This window comes from Papio anubis, chromosome 4 (genome assembly GCF_008728515.1).
Source record: "Papio anubis isolate 15944 chromosome 4, Panubis1.0, whole genome shotgun sequence".
Taxonomy (NCBI): domain Eukaryota; kingdom Metazoa; phylum Chordata; class Mammalia; order Primates; family Cercopithecidae; genus Papio; species Papio anubis.
In genome coordinates, this window is record NC_044979.1 from 81,544,813 (window position 1) to 81,566,810 (window position 21,998).

General features: G+C 36.7%; 1 protein-coding gene across 3 annotated transcripts in view; it reads right to left on the reverse strand.

Annotated features, from left to right (window-relative positions):
- The window catches only part of THSD7A (thrombospondin type 1 domain containing 7A), a 513,627-nt gene that overhangs the window by 197,934 nt on the left and 293,695 nt on the right, over positions 1–21,998 (reverse strand). For all 3 annotated transcript variants that reach the window (XM_017956915.3, XM_017956916.3, XM_017956917.3), the window contains exons 5-6: positions 8,388–8,543; positions 6,860–7,072 (exon numbers count right to left, since the gene is read on the reverse strand). In XM_017956915.3, coding sequence (XP_017812404.2) covers positions 6,860–7,072; positions 8,388–8,543 — 369 coding nt within the window. The remainder of the gene's footprint in view (positions 1–6,859; positions 7,073–8,387; positions 8,544–21,998) is intronic.

Sequence of the window (21,998 nt, forward strand, 5' to 3'; positions counted from 1 at the left end):
CTCAGGTGAAACCTGAACAAGCACTTCTGCATTCTCATGATTGCAGTCACTAAGTTTTGAGGTGGTTTGTTCCCTAGCAGTAGTTAAATGATATATGGTCTGAGAGGTGGAAAGAGAATAGGGAATACAGAATCAATGAAGTCGTGGGAAGACAACATTTTACAGAGAAGGTGGATATAAAGGGAATCAAAGGAGCAAACATGAGGTTCACTAACATAAGGAATGCACCTGTCGGGTTTAATAACTAAACTCCTGCCTAATTTAACTGCAAGTTATGCTTTCTGTCCAATGTCCATACTGGCTTTGGCCAGGCACAGTGTTATGTGACTGTTGCCCCGGCTCTTTGGAATGCTAAGGCAGGAGGATTGCTTACACCCAGGAATTCAAGACCAACTTGGGCAGCACAGTGAGAACACATCTCTGAAAGGAAATAAAGAGAAAATTGGTTGCTCTGTGTTGTGTTACGGCACCCGCCACCTATGACAAAGGAAACTGCTATTCTATATTTGCCATTTGAAGTGGTAGCTAACATTCAGTGGGGAATTTGTATCACTAAGAGGTAAATAATTATTTACTCAATTTTTATCTGACATATCTGCTGAATCTACCCTACTTTAAAAATAAAACAAAATTATTTAGAAAATTCTACTCTTTGCTACAACACTGCCATTCAAAAGAACAAAGAACATTGGGGCTCAACGCTGACGGTTTTTTTAAAAAAGCATTTTTTCTAACATATTCAAGTATATTGTAATACATACACAGACACATATACTAACACATAGCAGACAAATCAGAGTATCTGATGCCAAGTTTTTATAGTTTGAAATAAAATGACGATTACGACACACCAACATTGAAGGAAAACCTATTGCTTTAAATTTTCTAAAAGGTTATAATGACTTTTATCTTTACAACAAATTGAATAGAGTCTCAACCCAATTATAGGAAACAAACTCCTACCAATAGTGTTAGACAATCCTAATTGTAAGTGAGAGACCTTAGATTTAACATAATATCCAATCTAATTATATTTCAAACACATTAGAAGACAACATTCTACAGGAAGGAAACTTCTTAGTTGACTTATTGCTTAAATTATGGAAAAACAATTCAGTTATAGGATGGGTTCTTGCATTTAAAAGAAGTTTTTTCCACATAATGGCCTTGTAATTTGTGTTAAGAAGTAGATTCCAGATCCAAAGAATGATCATGCATTTGAACTTGTGTTCCCATCTAGTTCCATAGATATTTGAATTGATCTGAACTCGGGGTTCTCAACAAGGTTTCAGAAGCAAATCTTATTTAGGTGAGGATCTATTCTATACACATATTTTAACTTTTTGTCTACCACTCTCCCTTGCACATTACAATGTTCTTGTTTATCATTGATAAATAATAAGATATGGCACAAAAGGTACTCCCCAATAGAAAGGCACAAAAATATTTATAAATGTGTTCTTCCATTTTAAGTTCTTGAAAAGATATTCTAACATTTTCTAATATTAAACAATCTTAATGTCTGCTACTTGGGAGTCTTCAGGTTTTCCAGCCTTCTGAAGCTCCTTTTTGCATTAAAATTCAAATAGAATTATTTTAATTTCACTGGGAATCCAGGAACCTCCTAAGTGGCAGAGGACCAGAAAACTGCATATTCTTGTGGGCCCAGAAGACACTGTTTAATCAGGTCTTTGATTCCTTTTAGTTTATACAACATTTATATTCCTTACCACATAAATGGATTTCCTTTTGTAATGGGCAGTGTTGCTGGCCAGTTTGGATCCCATGGGATCCCTTTCACTGGATCTCTGCACCCATCTTTCAGATTCTGCAGCTGCAGCCTCATTCCTGACCTTAGGCTGATTGCCCTTTGACACTAGGGTTGTCTGGCCAATATGGGGAACTGGAAGTTTCTGGAACTCACCTCTTCTCTGAAATTTGCCTCAAGTACACTTTCCTTTCGCTGATTTTGTTTTGCATGTTATTGTTTTAATAAGTCATAGTTATACGTACAACTGTATGGTGAATCCTCCTAGTGAATCACTAAACCTGGGAATGGTTTTAGGAACTCAAGACCCTTTCCCTTTTCTATATTTCGCTTCTTCATTCCCCCTTTTCTTGCTGATTTCTTCTGGGAGAACATCCTTAATAAGCTTGATGCATCTTAATCCTTGACCTGGCCTATGCTTCTGGAACAAGCTATGAATATTCTGAATTAGTCAAAATACTAGTCTCAATTATGAGTTCTATAACTTCTCTTTTTCTATTCCTGGCATGCTTTGCTCCCAATCTTCTACCAATTGTCCCACTTACCTCTGTCCCCCTTCACACTGTTACTTTTTAATAATACATATGTGTCTGAAAAAAATAACTCAATATTCAGTTTATATATTGCATACAAATTGTACTATAAGACTTAAAATAGGGCACTATCTTTCCCCATCTCTTTCCACAATGGGTCCTGTTCTCTAATGGTATAAATTTTCAAAATTCTTACATTTTCTTCAACATACTGAAATGATATGCCCCCATATTCCTCCTAGTTCTGACTACACGGAAACAAAGAAGCATGACACGAACTACTTGGGAAAGAAATAGTACTCAAGTTTTCCCTTTCCTCGTCTTATAGGCAGAAACATATCCTGTTCCAGAAGGAAGAAATTAGTGGTAAAAAGTTGAGAAAGATTAAGCAGTCACACGGCAAGCCAGTGCCCTAGATACTAAAGTCAATGATATAGCTTGGATATGTGTCCCCACTAAATCTCATATTGAAATGTAATCCCCACTGTTGGAGCTGGCGTCTGGTGGGAGGTGATTGGATCACAGGGGTAGATGTCTTATGAATGCTTTAGCACCAAATCCTTGGTGCTGACTTTATGATAGTGAGTTCTCATGAGATCTGGTTGTTTAAAAATGTGTGTCATCTCCCTCTTCTCTCCCTCTGTTGATCCACTCTGTCACGTGAGATGTTTGCTCCCACTTAGCTTTCCATCACGAATAAAGGCTTCCTGAGGCCTCACCAGAGGCCAAACACCTAACAGTGCCATGCTTCCTATGAGCCTGCAGGACTGTGAGCCAATTAAACCCTTTTTCCTCTTGTATAAATTACTCAGCCTCAGGTATTTCTTTATAAGCAATGCACAAATACCCTAACACAGTCAACTTCCTCCAAATGTTTTCAAAGCCAGTTCTTTTGATACTTTTGATCATATGTAGAAATGTACCCAAAAGAGTCAGAAAAACTTGCTTCTAGGGCTTGCCTCAGTGCTCATCTCCACATGTGTTTAGACATAGGTCTTCTTCAGCATTACTAGAAGCCAGTCAGTTTGGCATGGTGCTGAGAGTCTTTGGATAGCAGAGTTACTCCCATTCAAGAATGGCACAATACACAAGAATGGCCCTAGCCGGCAACCTTCATTACTCTTATACTGTATCATTAATAGCTGGGTAATGCTGACTTGCAATGATTTACTTCCATAAAAGTATGTTTGGGTTTCTTAATCTGGGTCAAGTAGGAAAGTGATTGCTTATGCCCATGTCATTGGTTATATGCTAACTTTTACTAATGTGGGGAAAAGAAAAGAAAGATAGCACAGAAGTTCAGGCATTTGAAACCACTGAGGTTTATGCTTTAAAAAATAATGCGAAAACAAAAACAAAACAACTTAACTGACTTTTTTTTTGAAATTCACATGGAAAAGTGTCAGTACTCGATATCTGAAATAACACACATGATATGGAAATATAGACAGCATCATATTTTTTGTTTTTAAGCAGAGGACAAGGAAATATGGAAACAATATTTGATTTACACTCTCAAGTAAGGAATAATACTGTTTTCCCCTTGCTCCAGAGTCCAATAGCCTGGCTTTGTTCTGCCTCTAACAAGCCAATTTAGGAAACAAAATATTCTTGCCTTGCCAGATTTACACCTTTAAATGAAACATACTCAATATCAAAAAAATTAAAATAGGGCAGGTTTTGGGTTTTTTACAGGTATAACATCCTCTGATTCTCCAGATCACAGATCTTTGGAGTAGGTTCCTGCATTTGTGTTCAGAGACCTGGAATTGCAGATCTGATGATCTTTAATTAATGATCAATATTTGTTCTACTACATTGAAATGTTTATCTCTTTTTGGAGAGTCTAATTGTCTTTTGTGCTCTCTTTTGTCTTGCAACTCTGTTACACCCCTCTGCCTTCTTCTCTGACAGAGAAGCTATGCAAAATTCCTCCTGGGGTCTCTTGCAACCCTCCCCCAACCCTCCTCCTTAGAAGGCAAATGGAAAAATGAACAACAGCAGCAGCAAATCTTAATGATCACTGGGAGTCTGGACAAAGAATATTTCAGAAAACAAATAGATTTTAAGTGTCTTGAGGTCATTAACAAAGTTGTGAAATTTGTGAGGAATGTGAGAGCAAAAAAGTCTTTTTATTATTTCTTCAGTTCAAAGGCTTTAACGCTTCATGTCCCTAGCTGAGCTTTAACTTAATTATAAAACAAAATGTATAGCTGCAGCCCAGGCCTAGAGGTAGAGTCTGTACAACTAATCAACTTTAATTCCCTGGGTCCAATTTAATTACAAAACAACGTTTGGTGCAGCTGCTAAACACTTACCAGGTGACCATATGATAATATCGGAGCAGTATTTACAAGTCTCCAGCTTTTTGTTTTATTCTATCAGCCCAATTATGTCTCAGTTTATATACAAATTTGACTGGGTTCTAGGATTCATAATAAAAAAATAATTTTCTTGATTTTATACATCCATGTAGCTGAAACAGCTAATGTATTAAGTTGTACTACAATTAATTAATGTCAGGAAATAAAAGTTAATGGTGGAAAAGATGTCCTGTAAAGGACAATAACGAATTGAGTATCAGTTGCATACTTATCTTTTTAAAATTAATTCTGTTTGTGATGTAGACAAAGTGAAACCAGCTCATGTGTATTGTGAGTTATCAATTTGCTTTTTAGGTTATAACATACATTGCCAATACAATTACACACATCTAACTCATACCTTTGCTTGCTTTTTAGCGTTTTTTCACAAGACAAACTAGGAGGTAATATTTGCGTCACAAAATAAGTTTTCCTTAACAAAATTAAAATAAGCCATTTATATTTTTTAAATAGCTGGCTCCTTTAGTCTATATAAAATATATTCCATTTGCACAAATACCAGGAAGATCATTGCACCAAGTGGACTAAATCTGATTTTTCATTGCATAACACTGAGGCAGAAGTGACAGGCAAAATTAACTTTTTAGCTTTTTGTTTCACTCAAAAACACTTTTCACAATACCTGAGACCCTAATTCCTCTCTAGGTCTATGGAAGGACAAGAAAAATTGTTTGAACTGAGAAAAACGATCAAGTACTATTACTGAGGGAATTTAATATGACCATTACTGTTTTTACAGAAATTCAGAAGGTAACAGTATTGTGTAATCCAAATTAGGATTTAAAATGTGAGTAAGAGAGAAACAGAACATGCTTCTTTTGCTTTCTTTTCCTAGCTGCTAATCTCTGAGTGTTACTTCCTTTTTTTGCCTCTCTTTATTGTAGAATAAGGAAGAGCTAAAGAGAGGACATATCACAGCAGGTTATGCTTATCATAGCAAAAAAGCAGAATATATAAAATCATCATAAAAGATCTGGAGCAATGATCTTCTTCCCATTTCAAACTCAAGCACTGGTTCAGATTTTACCTAATACTATCTTGCATGACTATATTAGACCCTGGACAAAGACAAAAGGCTAATTTCTCAGTAATAGCAGTGTCTGTCAGTCTCCCACCCCAGAGTGTCTTTCTTTATGACTGAACGTGACTGAGTCACAAGAGGAAACAATTCTGCTTACTGGAAGAAAATAGGATGGAAAGAATGATGACGGTTACCAGATGTCCCAGTACCCCCAAGGGGGCACCAGAATGTTTCTGCATATGCTGTAAACAGCATAAACTGTCAACTATTGGACTCTGGGGTTTAGCACTCATGTTTCTCTGATGTGCAGAGTCATAGGATTCAAGAGATAGAGCAACCTTAGAGATGATCTTGGTCCAGAGGTTTTAAAGTACGTCTGGAGGAGTCTTGCGGTTTGTGTGACTCAGGGATGACTTAGAGGTAAGGGGTTCTCCCCAATACAGTAGCAGTACTCTTAGGAAGGAATGTAAAAATCTTAGAGCTAATATCAAGACAGTATATTTTATCAAACAAATATTAGTTATAAAAGTCCAAGGTTATTCCTGTGGCTGGGGAAAAGAATCTTGTGGAAAACCACTATCCAGTGGCTCTAGGACATTCCTAAATAGGGGAGTCCTAGAGAGCAAAAGGTCAGTTCAGGAACTCTAGGCTGTGATGGACCTCGTGGATTGCGAGCCTGGAAATGAAATGATAACACTAAGACATGATGTCAGGAAGGTTAAAAGAAAATACTTTTAGAGTCAAGTCAACCAACGTTTACAACCCTTCTTTGTTTACATTTCATTTTCTATAATTTTTTTTAAAGTCACTTTAAAAAGTTACCTTTCCTTGTTGTTGTTAAATTTGGCAATTTAATTATTACCCTAATGATAATTTAATTCTTATGTTATATGATCTGTTCTGTTTGCACATTTAACATTATCTTGCTACTATTCATGGATCCTCTCCACTGCCACCATTTCATTAAGGACAAAAGAGAGAGGGAGACAGGGAAAGAGGGGGAGGGAGGAAGGGAGGGAGAGAGAAGCAGCTATTTCTACGTTTGTAAATGGAACCAGCTCTAATGCGAGAAGACACAGGATTTTAATAGAAAGTAAAAACATATATACAGGGTTGGACGTCCATAAAAACATAATAGACACATCTGTCTTACCATCACTGTTGATGCACACAACCTCTTGAACTTGCGTGCCTGGACCACACTCCTTTCCATTATCTGGCTCGCAGTCTCTGAGTCTCACTGCTTTCCAGTCATAACAGGCAGGCTCCTCACAGGGAATGGCTTCCAGTAAGTGAGGGCAGTTTCCAGTTCCCCCAGAGCCTCCAGTGGGCTCATTGGTAATGTGCCGCTTCCTCAGTTTGAAGCCTGAAGTATGGGGGAAAGAAAAATCTATTGTTACCATCAAAGGTTGAGTATTTCAGAAAGTTGAATAAAACCTCAGGGTAAAAGTTAGATAAGAGTGGAGGTAGAAGTAATTTCTGTTTTGAATCACTGGTGTATCCCCAGACTGTAGCTAATCTGTGGTCATGAACCATTCATTAAATGAGTAAGTGAATGGATTAATGAACGGAATGAAAATAAATGAGAACCTTTGGTTTTAGCTTACTACCGCAAAGGTAAGGCTAGAAATGTCGTATAGTACCTGTCTCCCTTGTGGGGCATAGAGGAGTAGGGTGGGAACAGAAAGAGAGATAAATTTTGGTTGACTTGGAAGGTCTGTAGCTATAGAATATTCGAAGAATGAGTGAAATTTCAAGCTATTTAGAAATATCGATTACCAGACAAAAGTGCTATTTTTCTTAAATCTTCAGCAATGTCACATGATTAAATTTGGAAAATGAACCTCTAAGAAGTTGGATGGTTCCAGAGAAACAATCTCTTTGAGGTTCCGTTGATTTTAGACCCTCTGGGAATTTGAACTAGGAACATAAGCCACGTGGGCTCCAGTGTGAAATATTCAAAGTCCTGCTTTGTGCTTTAATAGCATCTAAGTGTTGCCCTTCCTGACAGTGTGTAACAAAATTAATAAGTCTATTTATTGCTATGTAAACATACTAGAATCACTAGAAGACTGGCCTTGGAAACAAAATAGAAAAATGTTTTTAATCACGAGATCATGTGAAAATTAGCTCACCATGTCCACCATAAGAAAACCATTGCATTTATTCTATTCCTCTCTCATTTGCATAATACCGTTTTTACATTTTTTTCTTCAAAGTAATAAGCAGCTTTATTACTGGGCACTAGATATGGGTCAGGCACTAAACTAAGTGCTTTATTTTTATCTCATTGATTCCTTAGACACAACCTGGATGGCAGATACTGTTACATCCTTATACAGATAAGAGGACAAAGTTAACTAACTTATCTAAACAGTAAGGGACACAGTAGGTTTTTCCAACCCAGGCCTGACCCCACAGCTCATCTTAACCATCGCACTAAACTGTCTCAGATTCTCTCCATCATTTTGTCTAAATTAACAAGCATTTATGCCTATGTTCTTCTGTTTTAATCTTCTGGTACTATCACTGGAGTAGGTTTATTCATCTTTTGAAATTAATAGTCTTTAACCATTCTGGAAAATATCACAAACAAGTAACACAGAAGAGCATTTTAAAAATAATTCATGATTTGATACAACTGGTGGGTATAAAAGGCATGTCATGGTCACGTGACCTACCTTTTTTTCCTTGCTGATCATTACAGTTTTCATAAGTACAAGGTCCCCAAGCTGACCATGGTGAAACTTCACATTCAGTTGGACAAGGAATGTGGCACAGTTGTGTAGTATTAGGGATAGGGCCAGTGCATAATTTCAAGTCCACTGGCTTTGAGGCTAGAGAAAAATACAGACACATATTAAAAAAATAAACAAAAGGAAAACATATGGCCAGCAATATGATTTTTCTGTGTGTATGGAAAAGGAAAATCCTTAAAGAAGTGTTACCAAGATATCATTCCAATGCTTCTTGGCCACATCCTGAGAATAAAAAGAGAATGAATGGAAATAAAAGAGGCAGGATAGTGTAGTTAAAGGAAACTGGAGATGTCTTGCAAATTGTTTGATTACCAGTTTTACCACTAATTGGTCATGCAACTGATAATTCTGAATGTAACTTTCCTAGTCTGCAAAATATTCCTTAAGGTTAGATCTAAAATTCTACAGCAATATTCTAAGAAAGTAAAAGAAAACTTTAGAGGACTGAACACAATAGGAGGGGGACTATAGCTTTAACATATATGAAAAAAATGTCCACTGAGTAGTTCCTGGTGGAGCAGTCTCCCATCTTTTTTGGCACACAGAGATTGAGAGGTAAGATGAAGAAGGATCTCCAATGGGGGCTACTCTCTGTACCACCAGCTACAGTACTCACTGAATTATTTCCAAAACATCTAAATAATAATATATTGTCTGCATATGTGACACAAATCTAGTAAATGACAAGCTAATGGGTGCATCACACCAACATGGTACATGTATACATACATAACAAACCTGCATGTTATGCACATGTACCCTAGAACTTAAAATATAAAAAAAAAATCTACCAATCAGTAAGGATACTAATTTATAATTATCTACATTTGTTCATAAGTTGACCAATAAACTGTGGATAAATGTTGCTTGTCCTTGCTTCTTTTTTGTTTTTTTTATGCCTGCAGTTTGGCTCTTTTGTATATATTTGACAGTTAAGGTCAATATATGTCCATAGTTCTGGACATAGAACTAATTAACAATGACTAACTGATGAAAAGATATGTAAAACTATATGGACAGAGGAAGAGAATCAAGTTCAGCTGTATAATATCTATCTATCTATATAATATCTGTCTGTCTGTCTATCTCCTGACAGCCATAGTTGCTTTTGTTTTTAAAAAAATTTAATACGTGGTCAGGCGTGGTGGTTCATGCCTGTAATCCCAGCACTTTGGGAGGCCGAGGTAGGTAGATCATGAGGTCAAGAGATAGAGACCATCCAGGTCAACATGATGAAACCCCATCTCTACTAAAAATACAAAAATTAGCTGGGCGTGTTGCTGCACGCCTGTAGTCCCAGCTACGTGGGAGGCTGATGCAGGAGAATCACTTGAACTTGGGAAGCGGAAGTTGCAGTGAGCTGAGATCACGCCACTGCACTCCAGTCTGGCAACAGAGCGAGACTCTGTCAAAAAAAAAAAAAAAAAAAAAGGTAATTATCTTGGTCACACATTTCCTGAATAATAGCTAATTCCTTTGTCACTCTGATAATTTGATGAGCCCATGCTTGTAGAAAAAAATGACTTAAACAATGGATGCTTAGCTATTTCTCATTCTCCTATGTGAAAGGACTATCAAATTCCAATTACATGGGATTACATGTAGAAGTTCATAGAGAAATTAAAAATGTTAAACTATATTTTCCTAACTTTTAAATGAAAGTACTATGTCTGTTTGTAGTTTAAACTTGAAGACAAATTGTAAGCACTTTTACAGTCCTGTAAGTTTTCACGCACACAAGCACAGTCATAAATGCTATCTAAAGCCTATCATATTGATTCCTTACTGCCACAGTTTTTGTTCTGAAAAGTATTCTGCCAATTTTATGTCTCTTTTTCTCTACTAGTAGTACTTATCTCTCTCTCCATATCTCCCCCACTTCTGCACCCCCACCACTCCCACACTCGCCACTACAGTGAAAATAAATAACTGGGCACTAATTGGCTTAGTATGAGCACAGTGAGCATTCTCACTCAAGTTCATCAGGATTGCTGTTTATGTGCATCATTACAGCAGCCAAAGCCAAAAATGATTAATTTTATTGCTTTCCAGTAGCAAAAGTGTTTGGCACACTAATGACAGAAAATATAGAAATAAATATTTCACTCTGAATATAAAAAATAACGACATCAATGATAAGTACTTCACATAAAAATGGATTCTTTTAAAGACATGTATAGGCAGAAGAGTCTATACTACATAGCAAATTAGCTGCAAGTTAACATAAATAATGATTTTTACTTATGGAAACTTTCAGAGTAATTTAAAATGAGAAGTTTTGGGTAAGAGACCTTAAAATCTCAATTTTTTTCCTTCAATTGGTGAAAAGTCATTTTAAATCTTGCTGCTATTATATCGTTTTTGAAATAATAATTTATTTAAAATAAAATTTACTGGGTATGAAATTGTGAGGAATCTTAGAGTCTGAATTTATTTTATATATAAGGTTGAAAACTTTAGGAAGCAAAAGTTGTTTTATTAAGAAAACAGGTTAAGTAAGATGGCTGACAGGAAGAGCTTCTCCCACCAAGAGACCAGCCCATTAAGAAGACCTGCACCCTCCAACCAGATCTTCAGAAGGATGGCATTGAAAATGGACAGAGGGAGAACATAGAACCTGGGATAAAGAAGAGGAAGCTGGGAACTCTGCACTAGGCTACTGAGCATCAACATTCATTCCTGTTCCTGAGGGGCTCCTGGGAAAGGGAAGAATTAAACAGGCATGGAATGGCCCACTCTAGACACGGACCCCAGAATCCTAGCTGCAGGGGAACCCACTCCCCACACAGACATTTGAGTTTGCAGAGACAGCTTATCAGAGAGTTATCAGGGACAGGGCTCTAATATGTGCAGAATCCAGAGCATTTGGCATAGAAATAGCTGCAGTAGAGCATGGCCAGAGATGCCCATCTCCCAAGGCTCACTACATTCTTCAAGGTGGCTTTGGCCTTTGTTGACTGTAGGACATGAACACAGCATAACTTTCTTCCCCATGGCACAGGCCCAGTCTGATCTGAGCACCCCCTATCTTTCAGCCTGTCCCAGGGTGACTGCCTGGCCTTGCCCACTTGCAGTACAATCTCAGATGCCCAATGGGGGTGCTTTCCAGAAGCTGCTACCATAACTCCTTCATTGGTAGGCACCACCTAACCATTAGAGAGCTTCTGCAGATGGGCCCTCCCCAGCATGCTCCTGCCTGCAGCCTTCCCCAACCACCATGCCAGGGCCCACCACACTGCTGTTGCTCTGCTGTTGCTGGCAAGCACACGTGTGAGCAAGCGTGCATACACACACACGTGGACCCTGCCACACTGCTGCCCTGTAGTTGATGGCATGCATGCACAAGTGTGGACCGCATTGTCACCACCCCAATGTAGTGCTTTTGCCAGCACCCTCCATCAGAGTATTGCTGCTAGCTGACCTCAGCCCTTGCAGTACAGCAGGTGCTTAACCTTGAGGGACCAGAGAACAAAGCCATGGACCTGGTCCGAAGTCCCTAGTGTGCTGAGCTGAGCCTGGGCCACCTGAAATCACCCAGAAATGAAGCCAGTTGACTGAACCCAATTTATACCACTGTCAAACCCTCAAGGATATCAAAGAATATAAAAGCAATAAGCCCTATTCAACAGATAGCAGTTTCAAAGATTTAAGGAACATCAGCCCATATAGATGAGAGAAATACCAGCACAAGAACACTAAGAACTTAAAAAGCCACAGTGTCTTATTACATCCAAATGACTGCACTAATTCCCCAGTGCTGGTTTTAAACCAGGCTGAAATGGCTAAAATGACAGAGATGGAATTCAGAGTCTGGATGACAATGAAGATCACTGAGATTCAGGAGAAAGTTGAAAACCAATCCAAGAAATCCAAGGAATCCAGTAAAATGATATAAGAGCTAAAGATGAAATAGCCATTTTAAGAAAAAAACAAACTGATCTAATAGATCTGAAAAACTCACTATAAGGATTTCATAATACAATTGAAAGTATTAACAGCAGAATAGACCAAGCTAATGAAGAAATCTCAGAGCTTGAAGAGTGGTTCTTCAAATCAAATCAGACAGACAAAAATAATGAAAACAAATTTTAAAAAATGAGATGTGGAATTATGTGAAATATGGGATTATGTAAAGGTACTAAATCTATGACTCACTGGCATCCCTGAAAGAGAATAAGGAAATTCATTACTACCAGACCTGCCTTACAAGAGGTCCTTAAGGAAGTGCTAAATATGGAAATGAAAGACTGTTACTAACCACTACACAAACACACAAGTACACAGACTATTGACACTATAAAGCTACTACAAAATCAAATCTAGACAACAACTAGCTAATATAATGACAGAATAAAATCTTCACATATCAGTATTAATCTTGAATGTAAATAGGCTAAACACTTCACTTAAAAGGCACAGAGTGATAAGTTGAATAAAGAAGCAAAACCCAACTGTGCTATCTTAAGAGACCATATCACATGTAATGACACTCATAGGCTCAAAGTAAAGGGATGGAGAAAACTAACGTATCTGGGACTTAAACTTCACACTTGATCAAATGAAATTAACAGACCTCTACAGAACATTCCATCTAACAACAGAATATACATTCTTCTCATTGGCGCACAGCACATACTCTAAAATTGACCATATGCTTGAACATAAAGCAATGCTTAAATTCAAAAAAACAAAACAAAACAACAGCAACAACAACAACAACAAAACAAATCATATCAACCACACTCTCAGACCACAGCACAATAAATACAGAAGTTAATACCATGATGATCTCTCAAAAGCATACAATTACACGGAAATTAAAGCAACCTTCTTCTGAATGACTTTTGGGTAATCAATGAGATTTAGGCAGGAATCAAGAAATCCTTTGAAATTAATGAAAACAAACATACAACATACCAGACCTTCTGGGACACAGCTAAAGCAGTGTTAAAAGGAAAGTTTACAATACTAAATGTTCACATCAAAAAATTAGAAAATTCTCAAATTAACATAAAATCACACTTAGAGGAACTAGAAAAACAAGAGGAAAGCAACACCAAAGCCAGCAGTAGACAGAAATAACCAAAAACAAAGCTATGCTGTAGAAAATAATGTAATAAAAATCCACACAAAAAATTGACCAAACCAAAAGTTGGCTTCTTGACAGAATAAATAAGATTGATAGACTGCTAGCTAGAATAATAAAGAAAAAAGAGAGAAGATCCTATTAAACACAGTAACATATGACAAAGGTGACATAACCACCGACCCCACAGAAATACAAAATACCCTCAGAGACTATTATGATACCTCTTTGCACACAACCTAGAAAAATTATAAGAAATGGATAAATTCCTAGAAATATACAACCTCCAAAAATTGAACCAGGAAAATAACTGAAACCCTGAACAGGCATATAACAAATTTTGAAGTTGAATCAGTAATAAAAAACCCCTAACAACCACAAAAGGGCCTGGAGTAGACAGATTCACAGCTGAATTCTACCATTCATATAAAGAAGAGCTAGTAGTAACCCTACTAAAACTATTGCAAAAAAGTAAGAAAGAATCCCTCCTTAACTCATTCCATGAGGCTAGAATCATTCTGATACCAAAACCTGGCAGAGACACAACAACAAAAAAGAAAACTTTAGGCCAATATCCCTGATGAACAGAGATGCAAAAATCCTCAAAAAATACAAGCTAACCAAGTCGAGCAACACATCAAAAAGCTAAAACCACCACAATCAAATTGGCTTTATTCCTGGGACAAAAGATTGGTTCAATATAAACAAATATGATTTATCATATAAACAACTAAAAACAAAAATCACATTATCTCAATAGATGTAGAAAAGTCTTTTGACTCAGCATCACTTCATGTTAGAAACCATCAACAAACTATGTATCAAAGGAAAATACCTAAAAAAATAAGAACCATCTATGACAAACATACAGTCAATATCATACTGAATGGACAAAAGCTGGAAGTTCACCTTGAGAACTGGAACAAGACAAGAATACCCAGACAACCTACACAATGGGAGAAAAGTTTTGCAATCTACCCATCTGAAAAAGGTCTAATATCCAGAATCTACAAGGAACTTAAATTTAAAAGAAAAAAAAAACATTGAAAAGTGGGAAAGGACATGAAAAGACACTTTGCAAAAGAAGACATTCATGCAGCCAACAAACATATGAAAAAATGGTTTAACATCACTATTCATTAGAGAAATGCAAATTAAAACCACAGTGAAATACCACCTCATGCCAGTCAGAATGGCTGTCACTAAAAAGTTAAGAAACAACAGATGCTGACAAGGTTGTGGAGAAATAGGAATGCTTTTACACTGTTGGTGGAAATGTAAATTAGTTCAGCCATTGTGGAAGATAGTGTGGTGATTCCTTAAAGATTTAGAATTAGAAATACCATTTGACCCAACAATCCCTTTACTGGGTATATACTCAAATGAATATAAATCATTCTATTATAAAGATACATGCACGCTCATGTTTACTGCAGCACTGTTCACAACAGCAAAAACGTGGAATCAACCCAAATGCCCATCAATGATAGACTGGATAAAGAAAATGTCATACATATACAGTATGGAATACTATGTAGCCATTAAAAGGAATGAGATCATGTCTTTGAAGGGATATGGATGGAGCTGGAAGCCATTATCTTTAGCAAACTAATGCAGGAAAAGAAAACCAAATACTTCATGTTTTCACTTATAAGTAGAAGCTGAACAATGAGAACACATGGACCCAGGGAGGGGAACAACACATACTAGGACCTGTTAGGGGAGTGTGGTGAAGGAGAGCATCAGGAAAAATATCTAATGTATGCTGGGCTTGATACCTAGGTGATGGGTTGATAGGTGCAGCAAATCACCATGGCACATATTTACCTATGCAATGAACCTGCACATCCTGCACATGTACCCCAGAACTTAAAATAAAACAAATGAATGCCCACTCTCACCGCTCCTATTAAACATAGCACTGGAAGTTTCAGCCAGTGCAATCAGGAAAGAGAAAGAAATAAAAGGCATCCAAATAGGAAGAGATAAGGTCAAACTATCTCTCTTTACAGATGATATGCTTTTATACCTAGAAAACCCCATAATCTCTGTCCAAAGGCTCCTAGACCTGTTAAGACACTTCAGCAAATTTTCAGGATACAAAATCAATGTACAAAATTCAGCAGAATTTCCATACACCAGTAACATCCAAGATGAAAGCCAAATCAGGCATGCAATCCTATTCACAATAGCCACCAAGAGAATAAAATACCTAGGAACACAGCTAACCAGGGAGTGAAAGATCTCTAGAATGAGAATTACAAAACACTGCTCAAAGAAATCAGAAATGACACAAATAAATGGAAAAACATTCCATACTCTTGAATAGTGATATGGTTTGTTTCTCTGTCCGCACCTAAATAGCATTTCAAATTGTAATACCACATGTCAAGGGAGGGACCTGGCAGGAGGATTGGATCATGGGGGCACTTTCCCCCCATGCTATTCTCATGATAGTGAGTTCTCACACTATCTGGTGGTTTAGAAGTGACACTTCCTCCTTTGCTGTCTCTTTCCTGCCATCTTGTGAAGAAGGTGCTTGCTTCTCCTTTGCCTTCTGCCATGACTATAAGTTTCTCAAGGTATTCCCAGAGATGTGGAACTGTGAGTCTATTAAACCTCCTTTCTTTAAAAAGTACCCAGTCTCAAGTAGTTCTTTATATCAGTGTGAAAATGAACTAATTCAGATAGAACTAATTCAGGAAGAAGCAGTATTGTTAAAGTGGCCATTCTGCCCAAAGCAATTTACAGAATCATTGCTATTCCCATCAAACCACCAATGACATTTTTCACAGAATTAGAATAACTATTCTAAAATTAATATAGAACCAAAAAGTAGCCTGAATAGCCAAAGCAATCCTAAGCAAAAAGAACAAAGCCAGAGTCATCACACTCCCCACTTCAAACCGCACTAGAAGCCTGTAGTAATCAAAACAGCATGGTTCTGATTCAAAAACAGACACATAAATCAAGGGAACAGATTAGTGAATCCAGAAACAAAGCCACACACTTATAGACATCTGATCTTCAACAAAGTCAACAAAAACAAGCAATACAGAAAGGACTCCTGATTCAACAAGTTATCCTGGGATAACTGTCTAGTCATATGCTGAAAATTGAAACTCTACCCCTTCCTTTCACCATATATGAAAATCAACTCAAGATAGAGTAAAGACTTAGATATAAGATCTAATACTATAACTCTAGAAGAAAATCTAGGAAATACCATTTTGGACATAGGCCCTGGCAAAGATTTCAGGATGAAGACTCCAAAATCATTTGCCGCAAAAAGAAAAATGAACAAATAAGACCTAAATAAACTAAAGAGCTACTTCTGCACAGCGAAAGAAACTATCCACCAAGTAAACACATAATTTACAAAGTGAGAGAAAATATTGCAAAGTATGCATCTGACAAAGGTCTAATATCCTGAATCTACAAGGAACTTAAACAAAAAATAACCCCATTAAGGAATGGGCAAACTATAATACATGAATAGACATTTCCCAAAAGAAGACATACACATGGCCAACAAACATGAAAAATTGCTCAACATCACTATTCATCAGAGACGATCAAATCAAAACCATGAGATACCATCTCATACCACTCAGAATGGCTACTATTAAAAAGTCAAAAAATAACAGAAGCTGGCAAGGTTTCTAAGAAAAGGGAACACTTATACACTGCTAGTGGGAATATAAATTAGTTCAGTCACTGTGGAAAGCATTTTGGAGATTTCTCAAAGAACTTAAAACAACTATCATTTGACCCAGCCATCCTACTACTGGGTATATACCCAAAGGAAAATAAATCAGTTTACCATAAAGACATATGCATGCATATGTTCATCACAGAACTCTTCAAAACAGCAAAGACATGGAATCAACCTAGATGCCCATCAACAATGAACTAGACAAAGAAAATGTGGTACAAAAAAGAAAGAAATAATGTTCTTTGCAGCAACACGGATGGACCTGGAGGTCATTATCCTTATTTAAATTACTGCATGAACAGAAAACCAAATACTGCATGTTCTCACGTACAAGTGGAACCTGGTAAACACCAACACAAAGTAGGGAAAAACAGACACCAGGGCCTACTTGAGGGTGTAAGGTGGGAAGAGGGTGAGGATTGAAAAACGACCTATTCAGTACTATGCGCATTACCTGGGCGATGAAATAATCTATACACTAAGCCCCATGACTCCCCATTTACCCATGTAACAAACCTGTACATATATATCCCTGAACTTCAAAGCTTGGGTGGGGGGGGAACATACACACACACTCCCAATCTCTAATTTAAACAAGCAAAGAAAGGAAACAGGTTAAAACATTGTGCTTTTACTTCATGGCCACCTTTTTTTTTTCCTTTTAATAAGTTTTATTTTAGCTTTTGGTGTATTTTCAATAAATTAAATGGAATAATCAGCCACAAAATTTTGAGCTACAAAAAGAGAAATGTGATGAATAAACGCTCAAGGAAGTATTGATACAGGAGTTAAGAAAAAATTACTTAGGCAGATAGTGAGGGTACAGAAGTCCTTGGTAAGGTTTCCATTTTAATGAAAAGCAGCCTCAAATCATTTTCCTTTTTAACAAAGAACAGCCTGTAAAACTGAGCTGCAGACATAGAAGCTAGCGGTTGTACCAATCATGTTTAAAATGGCAGCCCCATCTTCCCTTCTCTTTATCAGCCCCCTACGCGTACAGTAAGGAGCAGACAAGATGGTACCGATCAACAGGAGAGTTCATTTGCATAATAAGATTAGGACTGAGAGGCCAGCCTTCCCATAAGCTATGTAAACATCACACCTAATCAAACCAATCTGTGAGCCCTGTGTAAATCAGACACCGCCTCCTCAAACCTGACTATAAAATCCAGCACATCCCCCGCCCTCGGGTCTTTTCCACTCAGACACCCCTCTCTCTCTAGAGAGGGAGATGCTTCTCTTTCTCTTCTCTTCTACCTATTGAACCTCCACTCCTAAACTCATGTATGTCTGTGTCCTAAATTTTCCTGGCACGAGATGACAAATCCAAGGGTATATACCCCAGATGACATAGCTGCTTCAGTATTGCTGAAACAAAGTGTTCCTGAGGGTTGCTCAGCTGCTAAGCCCATCAAATCAACACTGACATAATTCTCAAGAAGTGATTTCTACTTACAGTTGTCCCTGTGTACACATAAGCTTTTTTTTTTCATTAATCAAGGAAACATAGGGAAGAATACCTGCTATGTATAATTCTATTCCTTTGGTGATTTTCATTATAGATTTTCTTGAAATAGAGCACGTATTGATTAGTATAAATCATAGATCCTACCTGAGTTCCTCAAAAACTGTAAGACAATTACTTCTCTGCAATTGCCCAAGAGTTATTTGGAATCAGTGTGATTCAATGAACGAAGTAAAGGACAGACCTAGGAAAAATTACTGACTTTCAGTTTATACTGACATTTCTATTTTCCAGAATGGCCCAGTTCTAACTCTTGTATAATTTACTATGTAAGAAATGGATCTTCATCCAATACAGATTCCAAAGAAATACATATTAAACTTTAAGAAGACTTCCTTTTGATTTCTCAAAATAATGGAGAAATTTTATTGTTCTTAAGTAATTTAAAGGGGATTCAAATAAATGTATATTCCATGCTTCACAAGGTCACAAAACAATGTCTAAAGTTTTCTGAAGTTTCCAAAACAAATTTTAAAAATGAGGCTGATGCATTTCTGTGGTTCTGAAATATTCTTGTGTTTTGAATGTTTATGGTTCTGAAATATTGTTTTGAATGTTTAAGCTCTACAAATGGAAAAAAATAAAAATAATCTTAACACTTCTTTTTCTATCAATATGGCCAATGAAGTATTCTGAAAATACACCTACTATATAACCTCTAAATATAGTTTATATATCTTATAAATTGTATCTATAATTTTTAAATGTTTTGAGATAATTGTAGATTGACATGAAATTATAATTTGACAGCTTCTGTATATCCTTTATCCAGTTTCTCCCACAGGCAAGACTGTATAAACATAGTACAATATTACAGCCAGAATATTGACATTATTATAATCAATGCACTTTGGTTGTATAATGTTCCTGCAAACTTCATGTCTACCAGAATCTCAGAATATAACCTTATTCAGAAATAAGGCCTTTGCAAATATAATTAGTTGATGAGATCTTACTGGCTTTCAGTTTATACTGAGATTTCGATTTTCCAGAATGGCCCAGTTCTTACTGTTGTATAATTTACGATGCAAAGATTAAGGTGGTCTTAAATCCAATGGGTGGTGTCCTTGTAAGAAGGCCATGTGAAGGCATACAGAGAAGCATCATGCTTAACGAAGACAGAGTTTGGAATGATGCAGCTACAAGCCAAGGAGCACCAAGGATTGCCAGTAGACCATTTGTTGCAGTGTTAGGGGACAAGCATTCAGTCTTTGACCATTAAGTATACTGTTAGCTATAGGTTTTCTTAGGTGTTATTAAGATGAGGATGTTCTCTGTATTCCTTTTTCTGAGAGTTTGTTATGAATGGATGTTAAATTTCGTCAAATAGCTTTTGCTGTATTGATTATATTTTTAGTTTGTTAAATTGGTTAATTGCATTGACTAACTTTTTAATATTGAAGTATCCTTGCATCCCTGAATAAACTGCAGTGATATAATTTTTGTTTCAACCAATTTAGAAAACTCAAGTGAAGGAAAGCCTATTATATTTAGCCATACTTTGTTTACCCGCTCTTTCTCCTTTCCTGATATTCCCAGGTTTCTTCCTCTAATCTTTCCTTTTTATTTAGTGAACTTTCTTTAGCTATTCTGTTAGGGTAAGTCTACTGGTAACAACTTCTCTTAGTTTTCCCTCATTAAGAATGTCATTATTTTTCCTTCATTCTTGAAGGATATTTTCTCTGAGTATTGAATTGTGAGTTGACAGTTCTTTTCCTTTAGCACTTGAAAAATACGATAGTACTTTATTCTGACCTATATGGTTTCTGGTTCACTGTCATTTAATTTTTTTTTTTCCCCTGTAGTAAGGGTATCAATTTTCTCTGGGTGCTTTCAAATATTTTTATCTTCAGTTTTCAGATTTTTATTATGTCTTGGCATGTATTGCTTTAGGTTTAACTTGTTTGGAATTCATCCAGCTTCTTGAATCTATAGCTGTATGCTGCTTACAACATATGAGAAGATTTTAGCCATTATTTCTCTGAATACTTTTTTTTTTTTCCTTTTAAGCTCTGCCCTCTTTCTCCTCTTCTTCTGGAATTCTATTGACATGAATGTTAGATCTTTTGTTACAGTTCCACAGGTCTCTGAAATACTTTTAGTTTTCTTCCCTCATATTTTTTTCTGTGTTGTTCGGATTAGGTAATTTTGATTATTCTGTATTTTAGTTCTTTGATTCTTTCCTCTCTCCCCTCCATTATGCTGTTAGACCCATACAGAGAGCTTTTTATATCTGTTATATTTTTCAGATCTGCAATTTCTACTTGGTTCTTTTTTGCATCTTCAATTTATTTGCTGAAGATTTCTATTTGTTTCAAACATGCTCATAACTGTTGAAAGATTTTCATCATGGCTTCCTTATATCTTATTGGATAATTCTAACATCATCATCTCAGTGTTGGCCAGTATTTATTTATTGTCTTTTTTTTTCATTGAATCTGGTAACTCCCTGGTTCTTGGCATAAGGAGTGACTTGATTGAAACCCAGACATTTTTGCTTTATGTCACAAGACTCTAGATCTTTTAAAATCCTTTCTTTCTTTCAAACTGGCTTTTTATGACCCTGCTCCAGAATGTAAAAAGGGTATATGTGTGCCACATTGTTACTGCAAGGTGAAGGCAGAAGTCCAGGTTTCTTAATCTCCATTGATAACATGCACACTTATGTTTATTGTGGCACTATTCACAATAGCAAAGACTTGGAACCCACCCAAATGTTGATCAATGATAGACTGGATTAAGAAAATGTGGCACATATATACCATGGAATACTATGCAGCCATAATAAAGGATGAGTTCATGTCCTTTGTAGGGACATGGATGAAGCTGGAAACCATCATTCTCAGAAAACTATTGCAAGGACAAAAAACCAAACACTGCATGTTCTGACTCATAGGTGGGAGCTGAACAATGAGAACACTTGGACACAGGAAGAGGAACATCACACACTGAGGCCTGTCATGGGGTGGGGGGAGGGGAGAGGGATAGCATTAGGAGATATACCTAATGTAAATGACAAGTTAATGGGTGCAGCACACCAACATGCCACATGTATACATATGTAACAAACTTGCACGTTGTGCACATATACCCTAGAACTTAAAGTATAATAAAAAACTACAATTATCTATTTGTCAACTACAATTACCTATTTGTCAAACAAACAAAGAGGAACTTCTAGTTACTTCTATGTGGTTGTGTGTACTG